This window comes from Pipistrellus kuhlii, unplaced genomic scaffold (assembly GCF_014108245.1).
Source record: "Pipistrellus kuhlii isolate mPipKuh1 unplaced genomic scaffold, mPipKuh1.p scaffold_m20_p_3, whole genome shotgun sequence".
Lineage (NCBI taxonomy): Eukaryota > Metazoa > Chordata > Mammalia > Chiroptera > Vespertilionidae > Pipistrellus > Pipistrellus kuhlii.
In genome coordinates, this window is record NW_023425529.1 from 26,893,710 (window position 1) to 26,919,217 (window position 25,508).

At 36.3% G+C, this 25,508-nt stretch overlaps 1 protein-coding gene across 11 annotated transcripts in view; it reads right to left on the reverse strand.

The window, feature by feature from the left end:
• SOX5 (SRY-box transcription factor 5) overlaps window positions 1-25,508 on the reverse strand; it is a 941,098-nt gene that overhangs the window by 203,746 nt on the left and 711,844 nt on the right. For 10 of the 11 annotated variants that reach the window (XM_045587843.1, XM_036455682.2, XM_045587842.1 and 7 more), the window contains one exon: window positions 9,943-10,029. In XM_045587843.1, the coding sequence (XP_045443799.1) occupies window positions 9,943-10,029 (87 nt within the window). Of the gene's footprint in view, window positions 1-9,942; window positions 10,030-11,473; window positions 11,480-25,508 lie in introns of those variants that run through there. The other variant, XM_036455689.2, reaches the window with a different exon arrangement.

The window sequence follows — 25,508 nt, forward strand, 5'->3', positions numbered from 1 at the left end:
TCCTGTACACCCTCTACTGAGATTCAAGCCTCCAACCCAAGCATGTGCCCCAACTGGGAATTGAACAATGACCACCTGATTCATGGGTCAAGGCTTAACAACTGATCAATACAGGCTAGGAAATAACCATAATTATTAACAGTTCAAGGTGTTATTACCAATGATATGATTCCTTAAAAAGAATCTTGAGGAATCAGAACTAAGGAATCATACATTAAAAAAGTTGGGAAAATAGCCAAGCAAGCCTTAGACTCTTCTCATATGTCACTTAGACTTCCTTTAAGAAAGCTAGCAGAGCCGAAGCAGGTTTGGCTCAGTGGTAGAGCGTCGGTCTGCGGACTGAAAGGTCCCAGGTTCGATTCCGGTCAAGGGCATGTACCTTGGTTTAGGGCACATCCCCAGTAGGAGGTGTGCAAGAGGCAGCTGGTCGATGTTTCTCTCTCATTGTTTCTGGCTCTTTATCTCTCTCCCTTTCTCTCTGTGAAAAATCAATAAAATATACTAAAAAAAAAAAAGAAAGCTAGCAGAGAAAATACTCAAGTTTGAGAATGTGCATTTAGTCTATCATGAAGTAATATAATGTGGTTGGAAAATGAACAGACCATATTATGAGCAGCCAATATTACAGTTAAATCCAAGATTTGGAGAAGTCACAGCAGTTATTTAAAATAAATAGTATGTTCAAGATTTTAAAGTACACCAGTGGCCCTAGCCAGTTTGTCTAAGTATATAGAGCATTAGCCCACAGACTGAGGGTCTGGAGTTCAATTCCAGTCAAGGGCATGTGCCTAGATTGCAGGCTCGATCCCTGGCCTCTGTAGGGGCCTTTGTGGGAGCCTACTAGTCGATGTGTCTCTCTCATGTGTGTCTTTCTTACATTGATGTTTCTGTCCCTCTGTCTTTCCCTTTCCATTCCACTCTCTCTAAAATTCAATAGAAAACTATCATCTTAGTCAATTAAATACATATTTGAAGAGGTGAGCAGTTCACTGAAACAGAAACAGAAACATTATCGCCGTGAATTGTTCTAAAACTCACCAGATAGATAAGATCCCTGTGCTAAAGTACTAGTGGAGGAGAGAACATACTTTTTATTACAATTTTCACTTGAAACATAAGACACTAAGCACTATTTTAATAATGCATGTGCCACCTGTATTTGTAATTAGAAAGAAGAATCTGTTATAACTCAGTCACCCTTTCCCATCCCACTGTATTTCTACCTACTAATTATGCTGAAAAAGCATGTTTGTGTGTGTGTGTGTGTGTTTTTTTTTTAAGACATAGTTGTCAGACTTATTGACTTTCATTTTCATGTGCCCATTTAGAATGGGAATAAAGTACCTAATGTAATTTGCACGGGCTAGAACAGAAACCTCCAGAGAAGAAATTCTGAGTGAATATAAGGTAAGAATCAAGCCATATATCCCCTGCCTTATTCATTACAAGTGCTCATTAGATTGTCATTAATGATTTCTTATACTTCAGATATTCAAATCATCCAAAAAGAAGGACATTTATCCCTGCCTGGGTGGCTCAGTTCATTGGAGTGCTAACCCATACACCAAAGGCTATAAGTTCAATTCCTTATCAAGGCACATGCCCAAGTTTTAGGCTCCATCTCTGCTCAGGTGAGGTCATAAGGCAACTGATAGGTGTTTCTCCCGTATTGATGTTTCTCTCTCTCCCCCTTCCTCCCCCTCTAAAAATCAATAAAAGCGTATCCTTGGGTGAGGATTTTTTAAAAAGGACATTTACTCTAAGAATAACTATATGACTATTGTAATTAGAATCCTAACATTAAATCATATAAATGCTGGGGCGGTTTCTTAAATGAAAATATTCAAATAATGGTAAAATGTACATCTTCATACACTGTCAATAGAGAAGTAAACTGCTATCACATTTCTAGAATACACACTAGGAAAAATAACACATATCTTGTCTTATAAGCCTCTCATCTTTAAGAGGATGCTTTCACTTCTAAAAATCTATCCTAAAAAACTATTGAAAATGAAGTATTAATAAGTACTTGTAATGAAATATGAGAAACAATCCAAATATCAAATGAGAATACTAGTAATCAAATAATTACGGGATAGTCAAAGAATCGTTAATGATATGAGAATTTGTTCATAATATAAAGCTAGGTTAAAAAGTTGGATAGAAATGAGACTTCTGTATGTACACCTCAATGCATATACACACATATAAATTTAGAATAAACAAAAAAATTATTTATATATCAATAATGGCTCTTTCTAAGGAATGGGAATATAGGTCATTTTAGTGTTTTCTTCATATTATATTTAGAAAAGTTTCTACAATGAACATTATTACTATAACAAAATGTCACCAAGGTTGGTTCTTTCTAAGGGTTGTGAGCAAAGGATCTGTCCCAAACCCTTCTCCTTGGATGTAATTGGCCAACTTTTTGTTTGTTTGTTTGTTTGTTTTTGTTTTTTTTTCTGTTTCTTCACATTATCTCTCTTTGTATATATCTATGTCCAAATACTTTCTTCTTTAGAAGGATACCAGTCTTAATTGGATTAAGGCCCACCTGAATGAACCCATTTACATTTAATTACCACTATAGAGACCCTATCACCAAATACAGTCACATTCTGAGGTACTAGGGGTTGTAACTTCAACTTAGGTATTTTTAAGAAGACACATTCAACCCATAATAGTTTCCTCTACACACCTGACAATACAACACAAACACTGCTGTGCATGCTTAGGGAGGGCTCTTGTTTCAGATTCTCTTCTCCATCTCCACTGCCATGCTTTATCTTTTTCAGGAATTGTTTTAGCAAACTTTTAATAGAAATTACTGCCACTGTTTTTTCTTTCTATAGGCCTATCCTCTAAACAGGCACCAAAATTAGCTTCATAGGAAACAAATCTTGTCATATCACTTCCTTTGTTTAAACAACTCAACTACCTTCAGAATAAAATGTCAATTGAGTTGTAAGAATGAATTAATTCATTCAAAATATAACCCAACCTTCCCACTTCCTCTGTGCATCTAAATTCTAGTTACACTGAATTTCCCCCCATACTTCCTGAATAACATCCTTTATAAGCGCCAACTACCTAATCATTCAATCTTCATGCTGGAACTCATGTGTTATATTCTTATGATTTTTTCCATTATTCCCACTAATAACAACCATTCCCTTCCTTAGAAATTCAAATAGTATGTCTCTTTATTACAGCACTTACTCATTGATTTATCTTATTATCTTATTTTATCTTATTTTCACACTTATCTCCTAAAGTCAACAGACACAGTTGTGACACAATAATTTTTAGTTATCAATTTTAAAAAATATATATTTTATTGATTTTTTTACAGAGAGGAAGAGAGAAGGATAGAGAGTTAGAAACATTAATAAGAGAGAATCATCCATCAGCTGCCTCTTGCACCCCCCCTACTGGGGATGTGCCCGCAACCAAGGTACACGCCCTTGACTAGAATCAAACCCGGGACCTTTCAGTCTGCAGACCAATGCTCTATCCACTGACCCAAACCAGTTTTGGCTTAGTTACCAATTTTTATATCTTCATTATCTACAACAGGACCTGGCATATGCCAAGCCATCTAAAACCATTAAATGAATAACATAAAGAATAAAGTCCATTCCCTTTATATCACTCTGAAGTTAGGCATGCCATATAGCTAAGGGAAATGAGGAGATGGGTTATCTGATAAAACAGTTGCATAAGTATTTTGGTTTTAGCTCAAGAGAGGTAAGCCAAGGAACTTATTATTTGTTGAATAAATTTTTCCCATTTTTATAAAACCAAGATAAAGAAATAAATCCCATGGCTTCATCTCAAAATTATTTTTGTTTGTTTTTGTTTTTTTACCCTTACCTGAGAATATTTTCCCATTGCTTTTTAGGGAAAGTGGAAGAGAGAAGGCAAGACAGAGAGAAACATCAGTGTGAGAGAAACACATCTATTGGTTGCCTCCTGCACCAGCCCCAACCCTGGGCCAAGCCAGGGAGTAGCCGCAACCGAAGTATGTGTGCTTAACAGGAATCAAACCCAGGACCCCTTGTTTGCAGTCCACCCTCTAGCGGCTAGAGGGTCAAATCCGTCCCGCCAGGCCTTGCAATGTGGCCCGCAAAGGGCCAAATCCGTCCCGCCAGGCCTTGCAATGTGGCCCGCACCGCGCTGTCATCACTGCACTCCGCTGCGTTTCCATCACAATGACAGTTTATGACTGTTCAGTAAACCATTCGGCCCACGATTTAGGCTGGATTTTAGATTTTGGCCCCTTCTCTGATTGAGTTCGACACCCCTACTCTGGCCACTGAATGAAATCAGCTAGGGTTCAAAATTACCATGTTCTTTACATTATCCCCCAGTGTGTGGGGTGGAACTAACAAATGACCTTATGGATATTGAAAATTCTGATAATAGTTTTAAAACATTCTAGACTTTAAAGAGAACATTCCTTAATGTAACGTAACAAAAGCCACCAGGAAAGGAAATCAGCTTTAGCCATCCCCCTCTAAAGTAAGATATATCACCATCCGCATACTGTTTGGAGTCCTTCTTCTGCATAGTTTCTAAAGTGAATGTATTGGGGATCCTGTTAACCTTAAGCCATATTATAAATCAGTCATTTCCACTACCTCTCCTTAGTCCAGACTACCGTCTTCTCTTATTTTGATTAATACACCAGTTTTCTAAACCATTCTACCTTCCCTAGTAAAACCCACTCTACCTGCTTCCTCTTCCCCTACTAAAATCCATTCTCCAATTACAAGTTCAGGAAGGGACATCAAATCATGTCACATGCCTGTATATATTATAAAATGCCGCATATATAACATTCAAACTCCCTATCCTTAGAAAGCCCTGAATGATCTGCCCTCAACTTCTATGGCATCATCTCCTCCCGCTTTTACTTCTGCAAAAACATGCCCTTCAGTCACATGCCCTTCTTTGAATTTCTCTACAACCAATATGCACACATGCTCCCACTTAGGCTTTTGTGCTCCAATGGTTTCCCTTGGGCAACTCTTCACATAGATCAGGATTTCCCAATCAGGACACTAATATTTTGGGCCATGCAATTCTTTTTCTGGATATCTGTGTTTAGTGTCTCTGGCTATGTGCTGGTACTACTCCCTGCCTAGTTATAACACGTCAAAAATGTCTCCAGGCATTGCCAAATTTCCCCAGAACTATATCAAATGGCTGGCTCCTTTCTTTAATCTATTCAGCATATTCCCACAGAGTTCATCCTATGTGCCTCACACTCATCTAGGTGCTAGAGATGCTACAGTGTACAATCGAGCCAGACAAGAATGTCTGCTTTATAGACTTTGCATTTAAAGAAAGAGATCACCCATCAATAAATAAATCAAACTCAGATCCAACAGGTTAGCAGTCTTTGTTGAATGAACTGGAAAAAAAAATAGAGCAAATAAGTAAACTAACGGGAGAGAATCTAGATGTACAGCTAATGCTTCTTTCAGGGGCGCTATTATCCAACAAGAGAGCAAAGCAGAACCCCTCAGATTTATTACTTGGGATCTGATTCTTATCCCCAGGCTGCTTGTTTTCAAATGGTCCAATGTTATTTAAACAGAATTATCTCTTTCAGGCCACACACTGAATCAACAATCCCTTTTATCTCAGAACGTTACGTCACCTAAGAGGGGATCTACTTTAATCCACATGCTCAGTCCACACAGGGTGTCTTTAGTTCACAAGTCCCGCAAGGCCCTCCTATTGCTGAATGGATTATTTCCTCGAATCCATTACTGGCATTACAGAGCTATTTGGTATCTGCCTTTATGTCCCAACTTCTAGAAAGTACAACATGATAGCTTTCAAAAAAGGCCTTTTTTTTTTTTTTTTTTTTTTTTTTACTGTACTAACCTCAGTTGGCATTTTCTTTACCACCAGGCACCACACTTGGCCTGCCTAAATGAATGCCTCCTGAGTAGTATGAGAAAGGTCCACCAGGGACACCGATGGGAAAGAAACCAGGCTCTAAAGAATTCTTCAAAGAAGGCAGGTGGAGAAACTGATCTAGGCACTTCTGAGTGGCCTAGCCAGAAAACCTCTCAAACAATGCCCTTCTTTTAAAACCTCACCAAGATAGAAATGCTATTTGAGAGAACTTTAGATGCAGATATTTTTTGTTATAATGCTACAAATACATTTATACAAAGGTTGCAATGATTTTACTAAGGACAAATGATCTGTTCAGATTCATCAGAGCCACCATGGGTCCCCGATACTGTCCTCAGGCGAAGTGCCAATGCAGTGACCTTCAGTGTAGTGGAAGGTCGCGCTAGCTGAACAGTGTGTGGCTCAGTGGTTGCCAGCTGGGGTGCAGGAGCTGTGTTGTCCCCTTTCCAATAACTATGAGGCTATGAAAGGTATTGCTTTCTCCTTCACAAGACCCTTATTCAGTGCCTCTGCTTTAGATAAGGGAGAAAAACTCTCTACACTGTCCCATTACACTATAGGGCTGATTTGAGAAGAAAAAATAATCATTTTCTTCAGGTAGCTAATCAGTTTGTGACATAGATGGACTGCTTGCTGTCTGCAAAGCCTTTTAGGCAAACTGCTTTGTTCTGCAAAACTGGATCAAGTGTCCCTGTGTGTGCGCGTGTGTGTGTGCGTGTGCGCACACACGTGTTGGAGGATTGTTTCTAACGTAATTTTAACATCTAATTACTTCACATTTCCAGAGTACCAGACCATAAAATGGTGTAAATTCATACAGGCAAAATAATCTAACCTGAAAAATAATTTTATGCTTTTAAAAATGGTGACCTTTACTGACTCACATTGTTTCTTAAAAAGTGAGACTGACTTTAAACAGGTATAACGACAATTTATTGGGAGCAAAACTATCCAAACCAAAGACTATTTAGTTTTCCTACTTTTAAAAGTTTATCATTTTTGCCCCGGCCTGTGTTGCTCAGTGATTATAGCATTGGCCCATGCACTGAAGGGTCAGGGGCTCAATTGCCAGTCAAGGACATGAACCTGGGTTGCAGGTTTAATCCTCAGCAGGACAACCAATCCATGTGTCTGTCTCACATTGCTGTTTCTCTCTTTCTCCCCGTCCCTTCTACTTTCTCTAAAAATCAATGGGAAACACATCCTCGGGGGAGGATTAACAATAAAAGAGTTTATCATTTTTACTCTTTCTAAAGTAAAAACAAAACTAAACACTTCTTTGAACTTTGCCAAGCTATAATTTTACTATCTGTCTACATGCCCTGAAAGTAATTCACTCACAACAACTTGAAGCCAGCACTGAGGAACTGAGCTCAGTCCTCACTTGGCTAACGTCTTAGATATTCAGAATAGGTGCTTGGCGATGTGTGCACACGCACACACTCAGACACCCACATATCCACTCACTTGCTCGCACTTTTCCTGGAACCAAATTAGGAGACTTGACTTGGGGTGAGGAACACTACAGATGGTGTGTGGTAGAGTTGTGCACCTGGAACCTGTATAATTTTGTTAATCATGGTCACCCCACTAAATTCAGTGAGCAAGAAACTGAAAGTTAAATGAAAACTGATCTGATTAAATAGAGGAGGAAAGTCTCAATCCACAAGAAGACTCGGTAAATATTGTAGGAGCTGTGCACATCATAATGTATGCGCACATTCTATTCAAATAATTATTCTAAGGTGCCATTATCATCTAATAATGGAATAAAGGTCATACTGATCTTTCCCCTTCCCTGACCAAAAACAGTGTACACAGTGTATGACTCCATAAGACTTACACCTTTATTTGCCTCATAAAAAAAATAAAAAAAAGGCTGCCAAACAACGAAGCCATTGTTCTTGCCTAACTTCTGAGGTGGCATGAAAACCACATTCCTGGACACCACATAATCATCCAGTCTGACCCCCCAAGATCCATTAAGTCAAACTTATTTACCCCCAGAGGGCAGCACACCATTGTATCCTCCCCATTTTCCAGCCACCTAGGAACAATGGGCAGTAATTGCAACTGTCAAGGGCAGTCAGCAGGAAAGGCAGCCCAGCGCAGTCCTGCCAAACCTGATGCCTGATCCGAGCACCTAATCACCCTGCCCCCGACAGAAGAAAGAGCCACAGCTGCTTTTCAAACGCATCAGAAAACAGCTTTTTGAACAGAACCAGAGGACAATAACCAAACTTGCGCTATGAACGTGAAGCTTAAAAAAAACAAAAAAAAAAAACCTTCAAAATTAAAGACAGAAACTTCTTTTGTGAGGGCACCACAGCTCCCTGAACTAACCCCACAGGCGAGCCTGCGAGGACAGGGAAGCACCGTCCATCTGAGCCTCTCATCGCTGTTGCTGTGGCTGCTTTTAAGTCTGATTCTTGTGAGCAAAACAAGGGAGGGGAGCATGTTTGTCCTCCAGTGGAACACAATCACAAGGCTGGGGACAGGAGGGCTTCTCTGGGCTGCTCTCCATTATTACCTGGGTCAGAGGAGAATAAAGAACCCGGGAGAGTCACCAGCCCTTTATCTCCAGGCGCAAATGGGTTAAAGTGCAACCAAGTAATATAAAGGCTATGCTGCCTCAGATAAGGACACTATTTTGTTCTCTTTAAACTTTGTTTTTGAGCTCTTTAAGGCATATTATTATTTGTCTACATTGGATTCCATTATAGATTTTGTTGATTAGCACCCGTTCATTCTCTCATCACCCATTCCCACCGAGTCATAGCCTGAATATACCTAAACTCCAAATGGATGATGGAAAGTGAAATACGCAAACATTTTTGGAAGTGTCATGTTACTGAGATGTTAGTGGCGTATGGACCAAACATTTTAGAAGACTGATCTATGCTTTGCCTTCCTCTTGGATGCTCTGAGGTAGAGCCTCAAGAGAGACAACGGCCTCTCATTGGGAGAACACCTGTGCATGCGCACATATGCAAAAATTTATTTAATGCTCATATTTCTACATGCATATTAATATCCATAAATGTTCAGTTCCCACCACAAAGTATACAGAGTAGCATATAACAATATTTTAATAAATACTTTTTTTCTAAAAATATTATCCTTTAGAACTCAGAACTAAAAGTGTCCTACTATTAGCAACAAACAGAAAACCAGAGATTGCATACATTGATCTGAGAAAACACACTTTTAAATTAACTTGAAAGGACCATTTGACCACATTTTTATATAAACTTTAATCTTCTCCTTTTGTTATTAGTATAAGTTTATTAAGAAATGAATATTCAGCCTGGCTGGTGTGGCTCACTGGTTGAGCATCCACACACAAAAAAAGAGGTCACGGGTTCAATCCTCAGTCAGGGCGCTTGCTTTGGTTGTACGCTCAATTCCCAGTAGGGGGTGTACAGGAGGCAGGCAATTGATGTTTCTGTCTCATAGATGTTTTTATCTCTCTATCCCTTTCCTTTCCTCTCTCTCTCTCTCTCTCTTAAAAAAAAAAAATCAAGTACAAGTAGATATAAATATTCAGCATTATCTGATGCCCATATAGGATTTTCCCTCTTTGTTGTATGCAATTTCTGACTCAAACACACACACGCATACACACACACAAAAAAAGCACTTAAAAACAACAACAACAAAAATTAAAAAAAAAACACCAAAAACATTGCCCTTATTAATACAAAGCAAATTTCTTTTAAATTTTCCCCATTAATGACTCTGGTTTCAAATGTAGATTATGTACATCCATACTTCTAATATGCAGAATATGTGAAATCACTTTAAAATATGCAGCTTTGAACTCTTCTTTAGATATTCCTATTTAAGAAGTAAATCACATATCTTTCCATGATGAAAACCCAAAGCCTTCTAAAGCTACAGGAAGGTTATTTTATTAAAACAACACACCACTTATCCCATAAGGTACAAAGAGAGAAAATAAAGACCCTGATACATTTTGGATCGAAATAATTGTAAACATATTACCTTTTATTTCACCGAAGTTCCCTGAACCCATTGCAAGAAGCTTGTCTTTCCAGTCCTTTGATAGTAGCTTTTCAATACTGGGGGTTTCTAAGTAAAGAAGGAGGGAAAAAAAAATGATGTAAGCAAATCAACATGACTATCTTTACAATGGAGCTCATTAAAAGCCTATCTGCTAAAAATAAGGCCCTCCCTACCCCAGCCCCAGTTCATAATGACTTCATCAACAAACTGATAACAGGGGAGAGAAAAAAAAGAATGTGTTTTGTCACCTGCTGTTTCAAAATCATTAGCTTTTCCCTCTTGCAGAACAAAGCCCTTCTAATTTTTATGACAATGGGTACATATAAACCTGTAGTTCATTGTTTCTCAATTTGGTGAATAAATTCCTGCTATAATGGGTGCTTGTCAATTCAGGGTGTTAGTCTGCAGTCACAAAAATAATTATGTTGATAAAATGCAGGGTAAAAAAAAAAGGCAAAGAATTAGCTCTTAAATCTGCTACATGTAATTATATCCCTCTGTGTGTTTACAATTACATCCACTTTATAATACGTGTTTAACATCGTGCGGTGGTAGGCACACTGTGGAAAGATTTGCTGCGAACATTAAAAAAAAAAAAAAAGTTGGTACAAAGGACGCTTTACAAAGATTGCAAAATCTAGAGAGGTGAGTAATGCTTTTAATGGGTACTTATTATTTACTTATTTCAGATTTGTGTCACACTCATTTTCAAATGTCCCGTATTAGGACAGGGAGCACATATTGTAGAGAGCAAAGTTATGCGTCCCTCTGATATTTGTTTCTATCAATACATACCACATGGTTTTGACCTCTCCTTTTTGTGTCTGGCTTTTAATGCACAAGTAAATATAAATGCTAATAAAGTCCCCAAACATTAAACTCCCTTCCAAACAATGTAATTGTGTGTTCTTGTCAGCATTTAGATGGGTACACAATTACAATGGCTTTCAATCCCACGATTAGCACTGCATTCAGTTAGAAAATGGAGTGTACTAAAAGATAAGTGTCCCAGTATGTGCCATCTAAATGACAATGCCCACACTTATTATCTAGATCTAAGACATGCACTGCCATTCTCCCCATTGGTGTTTATGTGTATTTGTGTTTGTGCAGACAGTTGTCTACCCCCTACTAGCCACATAAAGGGAGTACATGTTAACGTATCAAAGGGGACCGTCTGGCCTGGAGACCATAAGATTATTAGAAACTGGCTAATTTTCCCCACATCAATTGCATTTTAAGGCACCTTCATCCTCATCTTTAGCTAATCTACTTTTTTTAAGGCTCTGATCTTATAGCCCTCAGCTGTATCACAAAGCCTATGTTTGTTTGTTTGTTTGTTTTAAACTATTTTTTGATAACAGAGAGGAAGGGAGAGAGAGGAAGAGGTAGAAACATGAAACATCAATGGTGAGAGAGCATCATCGATCGGCTGCCTCCTGCATGCCCCACGCAAGGGAATCGACCCCACAACCCGGGCACGTGCCCTGACCAGGAACTGAACCGTGACCTTCTGGTTCATAGGTCGACGCTCAACCACGGAGCCATGCCACCAGGTTCGTGTGGAGTTTTCAACAAAGTGAAGGTAAAATTTCTTTGGAATAACTGTAACAATCTGGAATGCTTTTGTTTTCAGATGTCAAAAATGTGTGAAAAAGTAAAATGGTGAAAAACGTCTGAAGTATTACTGCTTTATATAGTCTGTATGTATGGTGAAAATTATATACATGTATACACATATATTATATGTCAAAACTATTGTGTGCATATTTACATATAGGATGTGTGAAAGTACTTATTTTCCTTTGTAACAAAATACATTTCCATTTTTTTTTTAACATTTAAGAAAAAGATCCTAAAGAATTTACTTTTTCTTAAAATATCCATTTTATGAAATGGTAATGACAACTATATGAGCAATAAAATGGATTAAATATACTCTTACTGTATTCGATCTTTCTGATTACTGAGGCTGTAAAGGTAACTTTAAATACTTCTGCAAAGATTTCCACTGTTTCTCCATTCCCAGTAAACACTTCATGAGTGAAATTATTTTTTAAACCGTATCAGAGTAGGTCAAACAAACACCACTGTTTCTTTTTCCTAGCACTCCACAAAAATTCTTGAGAAGCATGTAAACAGGGCACAGCCAATATGGTATTTGCAATAGAGTACTGTCAGTCATTAAAAGCTAACAAACCTTTGCAAAGCAGGAATGCAGCAATAGAAATCCATTGTGCACTAACAATAGGCTCCTGAACCTCCTGGCACCAAAAGCAGACCATTTTACTTTTAAGGCTATTGTCTGCAAAGTCCATGACAAAGCTTTTCCCCTGCAGCTAGACAAAATATTCACTATAGTGTGCTCATAAAGAAACAGAAGTCTTCTGTCTAAGTTGCAGAGTTAAAGAAACAGCCACCAGATTTCTGAAACCTGCAGAACATTCCTGGCCTCTTTATTTACTTGCATAAAGATATAAGTCTCATATATAGAGCCACTTTATTTTCAAGTACCTGATTTTTAAGGTAGACTACAGAAAAAAGGAATAGCTTCTTTAAGGCCAGGTAATTTGAAAGATGCAAAATTGGAAACGCATCTAACTCCTGGTTGTTACATCTGTGGCTGAATAAATATACTCATATTTGCAAATGGATGGGATATATACTTTAAATTAAGGTTCAATAAACAATTATTGAGCAGCCTATGTGCCAGGAACTCTACTAGATGATTTTACCTGTATTCTCTCATTTAATCATAGCAAATACATTAAGACTCCGGTTGTGTCATTATATCCATTTTACAGATTAAAAAAAGAAAGAAATGCCTTGTCTGAGGTTTCACAAAATGTAAGGGGCAGAGTCTTAAATTAAGTTTTATTTTTTTTTCCCCCCTACAAAACCCTAACTTGCTTGTCAACATCTAAGTCGTGAAGATAGCCACTGTACTGAGGGCCAAACGCTAAGCCATGTACCAGGCCCTTTGCCTATGGTATCTTAAACTTCTCACACTCATCTTCTGAATTAGATTTTGGTGCATCCATTTTATGATCTAAGCAGCCAAAGTTTAGGGATCTATCACTACTTGCCCAATATGGAGTTTGTTCCATCTCAAAGTCTTATTAGCTCTTTCTACTGTACTTCAAACACATTACTTCATTTCACCTGCTGGACAAGTGTGAACAGGATGGAAAACTATTGTAATTGTGGGAATATGAATGGAGTCTCCCCACAATGCACCACCCTAGCCAGCAAATTATTTCCAGCTGAAAACAGTGAAAGCCTAACAAACTCAAGAGATGTTTTTGTTTGTTTGTTTGTTTGATTTTATTTATTTATTTATTTAGAGAAAGAGAAAGTGAGAGAGAAACATCAATGATGAGAGAGAATCATTGATTAGCTGCCTCCTGCATACACCACACTAGGAATTGAGCCCATAATCCAGGCATGTGTTCTGGCCTGGAATCAAACTAGTGACCTCCTGTCTTATGGATTGACATTGGCAGAGCAAAAGTTGTGTGTGTGTGTGTTGTTGTTGTTGTTGTTTGTGTTTTGTTTACCTCCCCTTACCTGCCTAAAACACTTAGACAGAAAAACCTGCTACAAGAAGGGCACTCAAGCATGGTCATCTCAACACATATGATAAGTGTGGCAGATGAGTCAAGCAAAAACCTGTTCACTAGATGCCCCTTTGCCTCTAGGTGGCCTTGCAAGAATTGGTTTTTTACCAAATGTTTGCTTTTTCTCAGCTACCTGTGAATTGTTTACCTCCCTTTCCTTTGTCCAAAATGACATTTTGCCTCACTGCCTTTGGAATTTCCATGCTATGTGAATTCCCCATGCATATGTATTAAAACTTTATTTTCTTCTGTTAATCCGCTATATGCTCTTTGAATTCCTCGACCAGCCAGAACAACTAATGGGATGTGGGGAAAGTTTCCTGCCCCAACATTATTAACTCCATTGGATGGATGAAGTAAAAACTTGCCAGTATAAAATAAATTCCCTGGATGACATGTATCTATAAGCAGTATGGTGGGATTAAAAGTCTGTATTTCCTACAGTTCTCATTTTGTTCTCAATGCAGCCCCAGAATATGACTTTGAACTCTAAAATTCTGGAAAATTTAAGGAACACCTATGACCATTTGGTAGAGAAATACAACAAAATGAAAATGTATTCATATAGTGAAAGACTATTACCGTGTTTCCCCGAAAATAAGACCTAGCACATGGAAAGATAAAACATCCCCTGAAAATAAGACCTAGTGCAACTTTGGGAGAAAAAATTAATATAAGACACTGTCTTATTTTCGGGGAAACAGGGTAGGCTGTAAGTCAAACAATTTGGGTTCTCATAAAGACTTTGACACTGGCTAACTAAGAGACCAAAAGCACATTTTTTTACCCACTTTGCCTCACTCTCTGAGTTGCTGTGAATCACAGAGCTTAAAACAAACAAACCTAGTAGTCTACTAGCTACAACTGTTTCAAGTTGTTTCCAGTGGTAGTTCATGAAGGGATGGTTAAGAAATGATCTCACAATAATAAGCACAATGGGTGGACAGGTACAAAAGACTGAAATTTCTCTAAAAAATTGTAAAGATTCTATAGAATATTCATAATGAGAAATGTAAAAGACCAAATGGCAAAATCCCAATATTTATAATACACCTGTTCATTAATGTGTGAATACGAGAAAAGTGAAAGTTGACACAATTTGAAAAATGTATTATGTAAGTGCTGCTGCTTCGGTGTTTTGGGAGTAAAAGAGATAGTATTAAATATTCCATTTCTGAAATGCAACATACTTAATATATATTGAACTGTGTTTTATATGATGAGTGAGGGATATTTGTGTGCTTAATTATTTCCAAATGTTCAAATTCATTATTTTCATATTAAGATATATTATAATTTTAATGCAAAACCTTTTAAAGTTTTTCTTGAGATTTAATTCTCCCAAGCATTGGGGTGTCTGGTTGATTTGAAAATAAAAATAGGGCTCCCTATTTTAAAATAAGTGTGAGGAATAACACTTATTATTATTTGCATGACATTTCATTTGCAGACTGATGTCAGCTGCAAACAAAATTGTGTCAATGGAAAAATTTATTATAATATCCATTTTGTATATGAGAAAATGAAGGCTCAAAAGATACTTTGCCTGACATCACCAGGACAGAAATTATATAGAACAGATACAATACAAAACCAGGTACTCTTAATTCAAGGATCTGTCTCTTTAAAGAAAAGGCAATCTGTATTTACTATAAAAGAGAAAATAAAATGAATAGTAATAAGTAAATTGTGAGATGAATTAGAGAGATATAAAAAATGTCCTTATCAGCACATTAACATAAATATGACTCTAACTGGATTACTCTGTCCTTTTTTGCCAACTGAGCTCTTTGGATATGTTTGCTTGCTTTTCCTTCTCACCCTTGCCTCTTTTGCTCACATATGCTTCTTCACATCAATGACTATAGCAATCCCCACCAGTGAATGGCCCCCCCAACTGTGCCAGCCATTGTTACAACAGCATCCTGCCTCTTTAGGGCCTGTTCATTCCCTATAACTCTCACTCCTTTTTCCCTCCAGTGCCAAACACTCTTAAGACCGACTCCCTCATCTGGAACAATGAGACCTAGAGACTCTTGCCAACATATTGTAATTCTCCAACAAGCTGCCAGTGCCAAGAATTAAACCACATTTGCTCCAGTGCAGTAGCTTTACACACAAGCTCAGGTTTTCGCTTTGTGTTTATGTAGGTTTTTCCCCTTAATCTCCCTTGAGCTGCAGTGCAGAGCTCATTGAAAAATCAAACAAGCAAAAAATATGTATGTATAATATTTGACTTTTTAAACAAAGTCCCAGGAGTTAGGTCATACCAAACCGACCATTGTTTATATTTTAATTTTGTAGCTTAGACTAAGCTGTGTTATTGCTGACATGTGATAGGGTGCATAGTCAGGAATGGGAGTTGTCTTTTGAAAGGAACAACACTATGGTTTAACTTCGAAAACCGACCACTATCTTCTTTGAAGTCAAGAAATAAAAGCATATGTAAATTATTCATGTCACAGAATCAGAATTTTAAATCTGAGACGATTTTTAGATATCATTTAGATAATAAGCATTTCATAAAAGCAATTTACTAAGGCATATATTGGACATAACTAGAACAAATTGTTTAGTTACTAAAACAAACAAAGTAAACATTCTACTATCATGTAAATCTAATTAAACATTAAAGATATTTACATTTATTTTTTATAAGATTTAGATCTTCTTATGTGCTAATGGACTGTCAATCTTTAAGTGAGTAATGGATTATACAATATTATTTAAATATTTGACCAAGCAAATTAGGGTTAAAAGAGGACTGTTTTTGCTCAACTTGGTAATAGCTGGTATAGAACAAACCATTTTACAGACTGAAATTGTAAATTAAGGTTAAAGCTATCCTAAGATAAAAGATCTATCAATGATAAAGGCAGAACTTGCAGCCTCCCTCCTAATAAACTGCTCTTTTCCATATACCACACACAAGTTCCTTTATTACAGAGTCAAACTTTCAAAAATGAAATGTTAGTACAGTTTTATTCATCTCATCTAGTTTTAGACAACAGTTATATGACAGGTGTTCTGCAACCTTAATCTCTTTTAGAATTAGGTAATGTTAACTCAATATTCTTCCCTTAGAAGCTTTCACTAGCTGGTCCCCCAAAACTGAAGAATAAATGCAAGTTAGTGTTTGCAGCCAAATGCATTTTTCTTCAAAAAGCTAATTACAATTCAATAGGTTGATATTTAATTATTAAGTAACTGAATTTTTTTTTTCCTGAGGGAGAGACTGAGCCAAATCTGGAAATCATATATCAGTAAGATTATAATTCATGTTGACAATAGTGGCCTGTCCAGAAAACATTTTGAGCAAATATTAAGCAATGCAATGGAAGCAGTGTAAAAACTTTTACATATCTGGGAAGTTATTTGTGCAATGAAGACCAGAAGGCCTTGAAACAGTCCAATTAGCCAAGCACTACAGCTAGTCTGCCACTGGAAATGTCAAGTTCTTCGAGGAAATGTTAAAAAATAACACATACCACAACACACAACAGACACACATCTGAAATTCCAAAGCATTAGGATTTCAATAAGCCTCATTTTTATATGTCATTATCCTGCAGTGAATGAAGTTTTAGAAATAATTCACTTTTAGTAGTGCCAGAAAAAATTTAAAAAAAGTTGTCTGGCCTGCTGATGCAAGTTTTGAAATCTTTCATATGTTATGAGTTTTTGGATTATTGCAATATCTAAATCATTACTCACAGGCTCAATTTTTATCTTTGCATAAAATGAAATATTACATACCTATTCTTTATACCCAATTTTGTACCACATTTTAGAAGAATAGCACACAATTAAATCAATACGTATAATTGTTTCATATCAACAACTTTGAGTAACCTTGGAAGTACACCTCATAAGATGGATCTATACTTTCTACACAAAAATTTCCATGAACAGATAGACTTATGAAAATCTCATAGTTTTATCTACCCCATTACTCAGAAAATACGTGTATTTTCTTGCACATTCTACACCACTTTGATTTGTTCTTGATTGAAATATTAGATTCCAGAAAACATAAAAAAATTGAGAGCAGCATTTAAATGTAATTGATAGAGATCTTCCTCTGTACAAAATATTTCATGTTTTGCTACAAAATATAAAAATAACAATTTAATTTCATATACCTTGATTCTATCACTTACTAGTTTTGTGACCTTTGGCAAGTAATTTAACTACTCTGCTTCAACTTACTCATCTCTAAAGGGAAGCATACCTGCATTTATCTCAAAGAATTTTTAAAAAGAATGAAATGAGTTAATTTATATAAAGGGCTTAAAACAATGCTAGGCACACAGCAACACTCACACACAAAATGCTGACTGATATTACAACTACAATTTAGTGCACAATACTCAAGAGAACTATCAAAAATCAAATGAAAGAAATGTATGTTTCACTTTGCTCATCACTAAAAGTACTGAGAAATCAAAAGCCTCATCCAAGGATACTAGTTCAAATAATCCTATACATTTTTATGATAATGTTTCACTTGTTATCTATGATTGTTATGAATTTTTCAGTTGGTTCATATCAATAAAGATGAGATAGAAAGAGATGTAGTAGTATTAGGGACAAGAAAATTTGTCACTTGCATTGGTTCAAGTATGATTTGTCCCAAAACAACATAGAAATACAAATATTTCAACTAATCTTTGCCTGATTTTTGCTTTTTAATCGTTACCCAAGGACATGTTTATTTTGGAGAGAGAGAGAGACAGAGACAGAGAGAGAGAGAGAGAGAAAGAGAGAGAGAGAGAAACTTCAGTTCACCCTGATCTCTGGGATCAAACCTGCCACACTTTGGTGAACCAACTGGCAACACCAGCAAGGGCCTTTGACTGATTTTCTCTCTCTCTCTCTCTCTCTCTCTCTCTCTCTCTCTCTCTATATATATATATATATATATATATATATATATATATATAATTGATTTTTTTACAGAGAGGAAGAGAGAGAGAGTTAGAAACATCGATGAGAGAGAAACAATGACCAGCTGCCTCCTGCACACCCCGCACTGGGGATGTGCCTGCAACCAATGTATATGCCCTTGACCAGAATTGAACCTGGGACCCTTCAGTCCGCAGACCTACGTGCTCTATCCACTGAGCCAAACCAGTTTCGGCTGACTTTTCTTTTCTTTTTTGACAGTTGTCTTTTTAATTTTTAAAAGGTTTATTTGATCCTCAACAATGGCTAAAGCTTTTAAGCTGTACTGTTGACAAGTGAAAGGGAACAACAAATAGCTTTGTAGTGCTCTTTACCCAGGGTCACTCAGCCAACGGTAATAGTTATTATTTTTATTTATTAGCACGGTAGCCCTGTCCTCTATCATCCTAACTCACTCCAACCCCCATGACAGAAAAAAACATTTTAACTTTTAATAAAAATGGGAGCGCATAGCACTCTCATGTAAAGATCTTTCAGCAAAGTGCACAGCTAATGAATACTGCCCATTTGTATAGAATAATTTATGATGTTAGCAAAGTGTGGGTGGGGAAATGTGAATTAAGTTCTTGCCATTAGTTACAATGAGAGGGTTTAGAGTGGAGAGTAGCAAAGGAGTGAGCAAGGCAAGAGGGGTATAATAGAAAGCAGAAGCCATTTAATGGAAAAAAATTCAGAGGAAGATGTTCATAATGTATAAAAACTGTCAATTTAAGGAAGTAAAAATATTTCTCATAAACTATTTTTACTGTCATCCATCAAATAATCAACTTCCTCAGAGACAAATTGCAATAAACCTGTTATTTTCCATTTAATTTTATTTGAAACAGTATTTTCTCAACTGTACATATGAGAGATAGAGGAAGAAATATAGAAGACAATCTCTAAGAACTAAATTATAGCAAAAGAATAAGAAGATAAGTCATATATTTTTAAAGTCTTAATTTCACAAGATAAATACATAAACAAATAGGAAAAGTTTATGATAGGTTACGCATATCATAGTTTAGTAAAGATAAGGCTGAAACCGCATAGTTCTAAGCACATTATATATGCCTACTGATATGTTTAAGAAAAAATTGCCTAAATATTTGAATTTTAAATGACATAATTATCCTTCTAAAAAAAGTCTATCAACATAATCATCTATTTAATTAGATGTCTAGACAATGCTGAACAGGAAAATTAATGATCATATTTGTACAATTTTATTGTTCAAAATTGTGAAAGTGGGTAGTAGAGATGATAAAGAAGATACAAAAAACATAGAAATAGAAAACCACTTAACATACATTAGAATAAGAATTCCAATACTTTAAAAATATGACAGAATGTTTTACCACTGGAAGTGAGAATTAAAGCACATACAGCCTGATGCTAAACCACTACACATCCTGAATCCTCTCTATCACAACATATGTGAAAACAAATCGCAATCTCAGCTTGCCAGATGCCTGAAAAGATATGAACAATAAAAACTGACATGATTCATTTGATAAGTCAGAGATTGTGAGATTGTGATATGCAGGTATCTGAACAGTTGAGCTGAAAAGCTACTTATAATTCAAATCATATTTTTATGTTCAATACATAACATCAGATTTACAATTAAGAAAAAAAATCCTCTGATTTGCTTAAAATCATATATCTAAATTTGCACATATTCTTCTCAACCAAAGTAGTCCATCTGCCTTAACAACTTGTTATATTTCTCATAACCTTTTATGGATTTTTGGATCGTGTCATTTTTAGAGTAATTTTAGATGAGAAAATACAATAGTTTTGTGGGGATTTTTTTTCTTTTCTTTTTTCTTTCTAAAAAGACATTTAATGTTCATAAGCTTAGACACACTCTAGGCAACAATGAAACATATAGCCATGTGTTAGCTATAATATGCTGTGACCCCCCCCCCCCAAAAAAAAAGTCAGAACAGCAAAAAACAAAAGAACGGGTTAAAGTTCTCTTTAAAAATCAATTTTATTTAAGAACACATAAAAGAAAATAAAGAGGAAGCAAAGAAAAAGTCTGAATAAATAAAAAAAGAGAAAGCATATACCACCAGAGAATTACAACTCTCAAGGTTAAAGACAGTGGGTATAAAATTGGGCATGCACCATCTATTGGTATACTCATTTAGTTTCCAAGTTGAATGAATATACAAAACTGCTATCTTTACTTTTAGTATCATGTATAGATACTGCTATTTTCTTTATTTTGTAGAATCTATACACATGCATGTACACACAAAAGATTGGGAGGCATCAGACTATACTCATTAATATTTCTAACAATTATCTATTGAGCCATTACTATGGCACTATGATAGGTACAAAAGCATGTCCTCTGTACCTCAAATAATTCACCATCTCATGTGTTGATGGACGGACTAACAGGGAACAGACATTAAACCTTTGAGTCAAATCACTAGTGTCACTGAATTGCTGTCCTATTGTTTCATTCTTTGAAGTAAAAGAGAGCAAAATCTTACTTGAATTATTATAGTAAATGAATATGCTGATAGATTGTTTGTAAAAGCTACTATCATAGTATGTCCAAAAAGGATTATAAAACAGCCTTCTGCTTACCAATCCAACCTGTTATAAAATTTTTTTCCAAAAATAGAACCAATTAATAATCTTGTTTATACCTAGAAAAAGAATATGAATCAAATAATACTAGCAATATAAAGTTAAATAAAAGGTATTTTCCTTAGTATGGGGCATATTGACAAGAGCATAACAGAAGTGGACACCAGTCCAGCTAGAGTTAATAGTATTCAGGAAGTTTCTTTAAAAGGCAAATTTCCAGGACCACTGGAGAGTCCAGGTCTTTATGTCTTGGTTGAATCCCAGGAACCTGCACTTTTCCAAGACCTACAGTAATTTTTGGTAGAATAAACATGGATTCAGGATATAAAAATATGCATAAAACATTTTATTAAATCTTCAGAAATTTAAGTCCAAAATGTTTTTATTTTATTTTCTGAAATATGCTTCATTGGTTTTTAGATAGGCAAGGAAAGAGAGAGAGAAATGTCAGCGATGAGAAAGAATCGTTCATCAGCTGCCTCCTGAACACTGCCACAATGGGATTGAGCTGCATCCCAGGCATGCGCCCTGACCAGGAATAGAACCTGGGATCTCTTGGCCCAAGGGACAATGCTCCACCACTGCGCTGGGCTAAACACATCTTCTCAACTGAACAAGATCTGAAGTAGAATTAACTAAATTCTTAGAAAGATAAAATAATTTTACTTATACTACGCAGCCACTTAAGTGATAATTTAAACATTATCAACTAAAAAATATTTTAAAAATTCAAATATTTTTACAGCTCATGAAATAAGTATACCACATTTTTAAAACTCACAACAAAATGCAATAACAAACTACCAGGATCTCATTGTATTTTGTTTATTAAAAACTAAAAACTACAACTACTACTGGAGAACTGTCAACACAAATTTTGTTTAAAAATCTCAAATAAAGGACCATGAACAAATGTAGAAAGATGTATCTAGTTTTCAATGTCATGTACTATGCACATAAGAGAGGTACATATGATTATGTAAATAAAAAACAGGAAAAAAAAAAAAAGAAACTCATGAGATGCCAGCCAAATGCCAAAGGCATTTTTCTTTTGAATGGTTGAGAACTAAGATGGAGAAAAATGTCAAATTAATGTTATAAATAATTTGGTAAATCAGAGAAGAATGAATTTGGACAATACCCCCATCATTCATTTAAAGGGACGACAGGACAACAAATTACTAACATCTTTTAAGAAGCAGTTTAATGGAAAAAAAGAAAATATTCTATATACTTTGAGTATAATTAACATGTAGCACAGCAACCTTTTAACATTCTATGTGAATCCTCGCAGGAGGGTGTGTTTTCTATAGAGGAGAGAGAACCATTGATTCGTTGCCTTCTGTAGGTGTCCCAACCAAGGTTGGAACCCAAAACCTAGGTATGTACCCTGACCAGGAATCAAACCTTCAATCTTTTGGTGCACAGGTTCATATATACATCACATAAATATTTCTCACTCACATATACATATATTTAGTATCATTAACATATAGCATTTATTAATAATTTGAACTAATCTCATTGGAAATGTATGTGCTGCAAAAAAGTGAATCAGGAAGGGCTCAAAAGGGATGTTGGCCATACTGTGATGAGTATTTTATGCTTTCTCTATCATTCCCTGATTTAAAAGGATAACATTTTTTAAAAAGGTAAAAAAAAAAAAATGTTGTTTAAAATAGCCTAGAAATTTGGGTGGAGTGTAGTGAAACATCAGCAGTTAAAAAATTACAATATATGTCAATATTTCATAACGAAACCAGTAAAATGACAAACCATCCAATGTTCTGACCCCTGGGTCAGAGACTAAGCTTATGTAAATTTGGAGATGGTCTTTCAAAAGCCACAAAGCTCTGGGTTCCACATGCTAGAAATCCAAGTGTCTGCTCCTCTGAAAAACTTCCCTGAGGCATATAAAGCCCCAGGAACCTGGTATCTCAGTTCCCACAGAGGCACAAAGTATGCTGAACCCCACTTTGCTCCCCAATCCAAAATGAATGCTGGAATAAATACTGAAGAGGGTATCAAAAAAGACTTCACTGACTTCAAATACTTGGGAAAATCTCAGACTTCTCCCAGAAAGAAAATTCTGATAAAATATTGTTAACAATTATGATAAAGTATAAACATACGTAATCAGTCTGATAAAAGTATTCTTTTTAAAAAAATATATTTTTATTGATTTTTCTTATAGAGAGGAAGAGAGAGAGAGAGAGAGAGAGAGAGAGAGAGAGAGAGAGAGAGAAAACTAGAAACGTCGATGAGAGAGAAACATCAACCAGCTGCCTCTTGCACTCCCACCACTGGGAATGCGCCCGCAACCAATGCACATGCCCCTGACGAGAATCGAACCTGGGACCCTTCAGTCCACAGACCTACGCTCTACCGCTGAGCCAAACCGGCTTCGGCTGGTAAAAGTATTCTAATAATAGGGGTTGAATCTTCAATTATATAACAAGCATTCCAAATCAATCATTCCAAGTATAGTAGCTACCTATAATCTTATATGGCAAAAAAATTGGGAAACTAAACTTATAAATGATTGCAATGAATTTGTAATCAGCAAAATTGACCTTTAAAGGTGCATTACCTTCTTAAATATACGTTTTTGCAATGAAAAGTAAAAGGGTTCCATTTCTGATGAGAGGAAGGAAAAACATAATGCTTCTGTGGTAGTACCAAAGAACAAGAGAGAAATTACCTGTTTAATGAAGAGATTAAATTATTTACACAGAAATTTCTGAAATGTATAAATTCCATTTGATCCATGATCTAACAGGTTTTCCTAATATACCATTGGTGTCTATTTATTTATTTTGTTTTAGTCCATAATTCTACATATAAGAATTGGCTTATTTATTTCTCTCTCTTTTCTTCTCAGCAAATTGTTCCAAGCTTACAACACAGCACCCTCACAACGATAAAGCAGCAAAGCCAAATCTCAAAACACGAGAGGAGCTCTGTGCCAGGCAAAGCTGTATAAAAACTAAAATCCAACACCTTTCAAAGATACTTGATTTGAGTTTAATCGAAACTCTTGTTTTCATACATATCTCAGCATCTCTGATTTTGTTGTGACACATAAAGTGCCTAAAAAATAATGATCAGTAAGGGTTCACAGCATGGAGGGGGGAAAATAATAGGAGGGGGAAAAAAGTTTATTCCACGCTATTTGAATCACATGTAGGTAGTTCTCTATGGGGCTACCACCAAATCCTTTAAGCCCACCAGCCTCTTACCTACATTAAATTAATGAGGCATCTCAAGCATTCATTCTTCACCAGCAGCTCTGGGCTCTCCACTTGGACACCTACAATTTACTAAATTACAAACAGTGACCTCGGGGAGACATTGGTCTGTTACATTCCATATTGTATTATACTAAAATCTAGATAAATATTTGGGAGATTAAAACGGTAAGACATACATTGCATTATGTTTTCTGGGGTTAATAGGGGCAGCCTACAATTCTGTGATCTTCTCTTTACCCATACAAGCTCCTATTTTCCCACCAGGAAGTAAGGGCTTCCAGTGTTCGGCATTATGAAATACAATACTTAGGAATGATCCAATGCTAAGAGGTCTCTATTATGCCATGATACTCACTACCTCCACACAATACTTTTATTAAGCCTCAGATACATTAAGCTTGATTATCATCAATTTTTTTTATAATGCCACCTTCTTATCTACTAATGCTTATAACACTTGGCTCCCAGGGATGTCCTGTAATGAAATGGCCAGCTGTATTTTCCATTAAAGGCCGCTGTTGGAGTTTCTATAGTGCTTTTTCTCATATATTTCAAGCTAGAGGCGCCCTGTATTTTTTATGTTTGCCTCACAATAGCCAGTCCCTTTTCCATGATTAATTTTTCTATTCAAAAACAATTTGCTTCTTTATCCTTTGTCCTGTCACGGTTTCAGAACAACCGGTCTCCTTTTTGCCTTATCCATTGTGGGTGAAACTTACCTCCTCCCTACCCCCCCTCCCCCCTACCTCCTCGACTCCAAATTATTTTTAGTGACATATAGTCCAAAATATTTAGGAGCTCCTCCCAGCAGGAGGCTACTCAATTAACAAAAACAAAGCCCTGAATGATCAAGGCAATAACTGAGCCAAGAAGGACTGTAGCCATTTATATTATATGACCTCAGCAGTCTCCTGATTGAATCGCAACCCTGCATTAAATCAAACACTACGTGTTGTGTTGTGTGACTTTATAAATGCTGGGTGTGTGTGTGTGGCGGGGGGGGGGGAGGCGGAATCAGGGAGTGGAGATTCTAAAAATTCAGATTCAGGAGAAAAATTCTCCATTCAGAATCTATTCGGTGCTTGCTTTTTTTTTTTTTTTTTTTTTTTTTTTTTTTTTTAAGGTG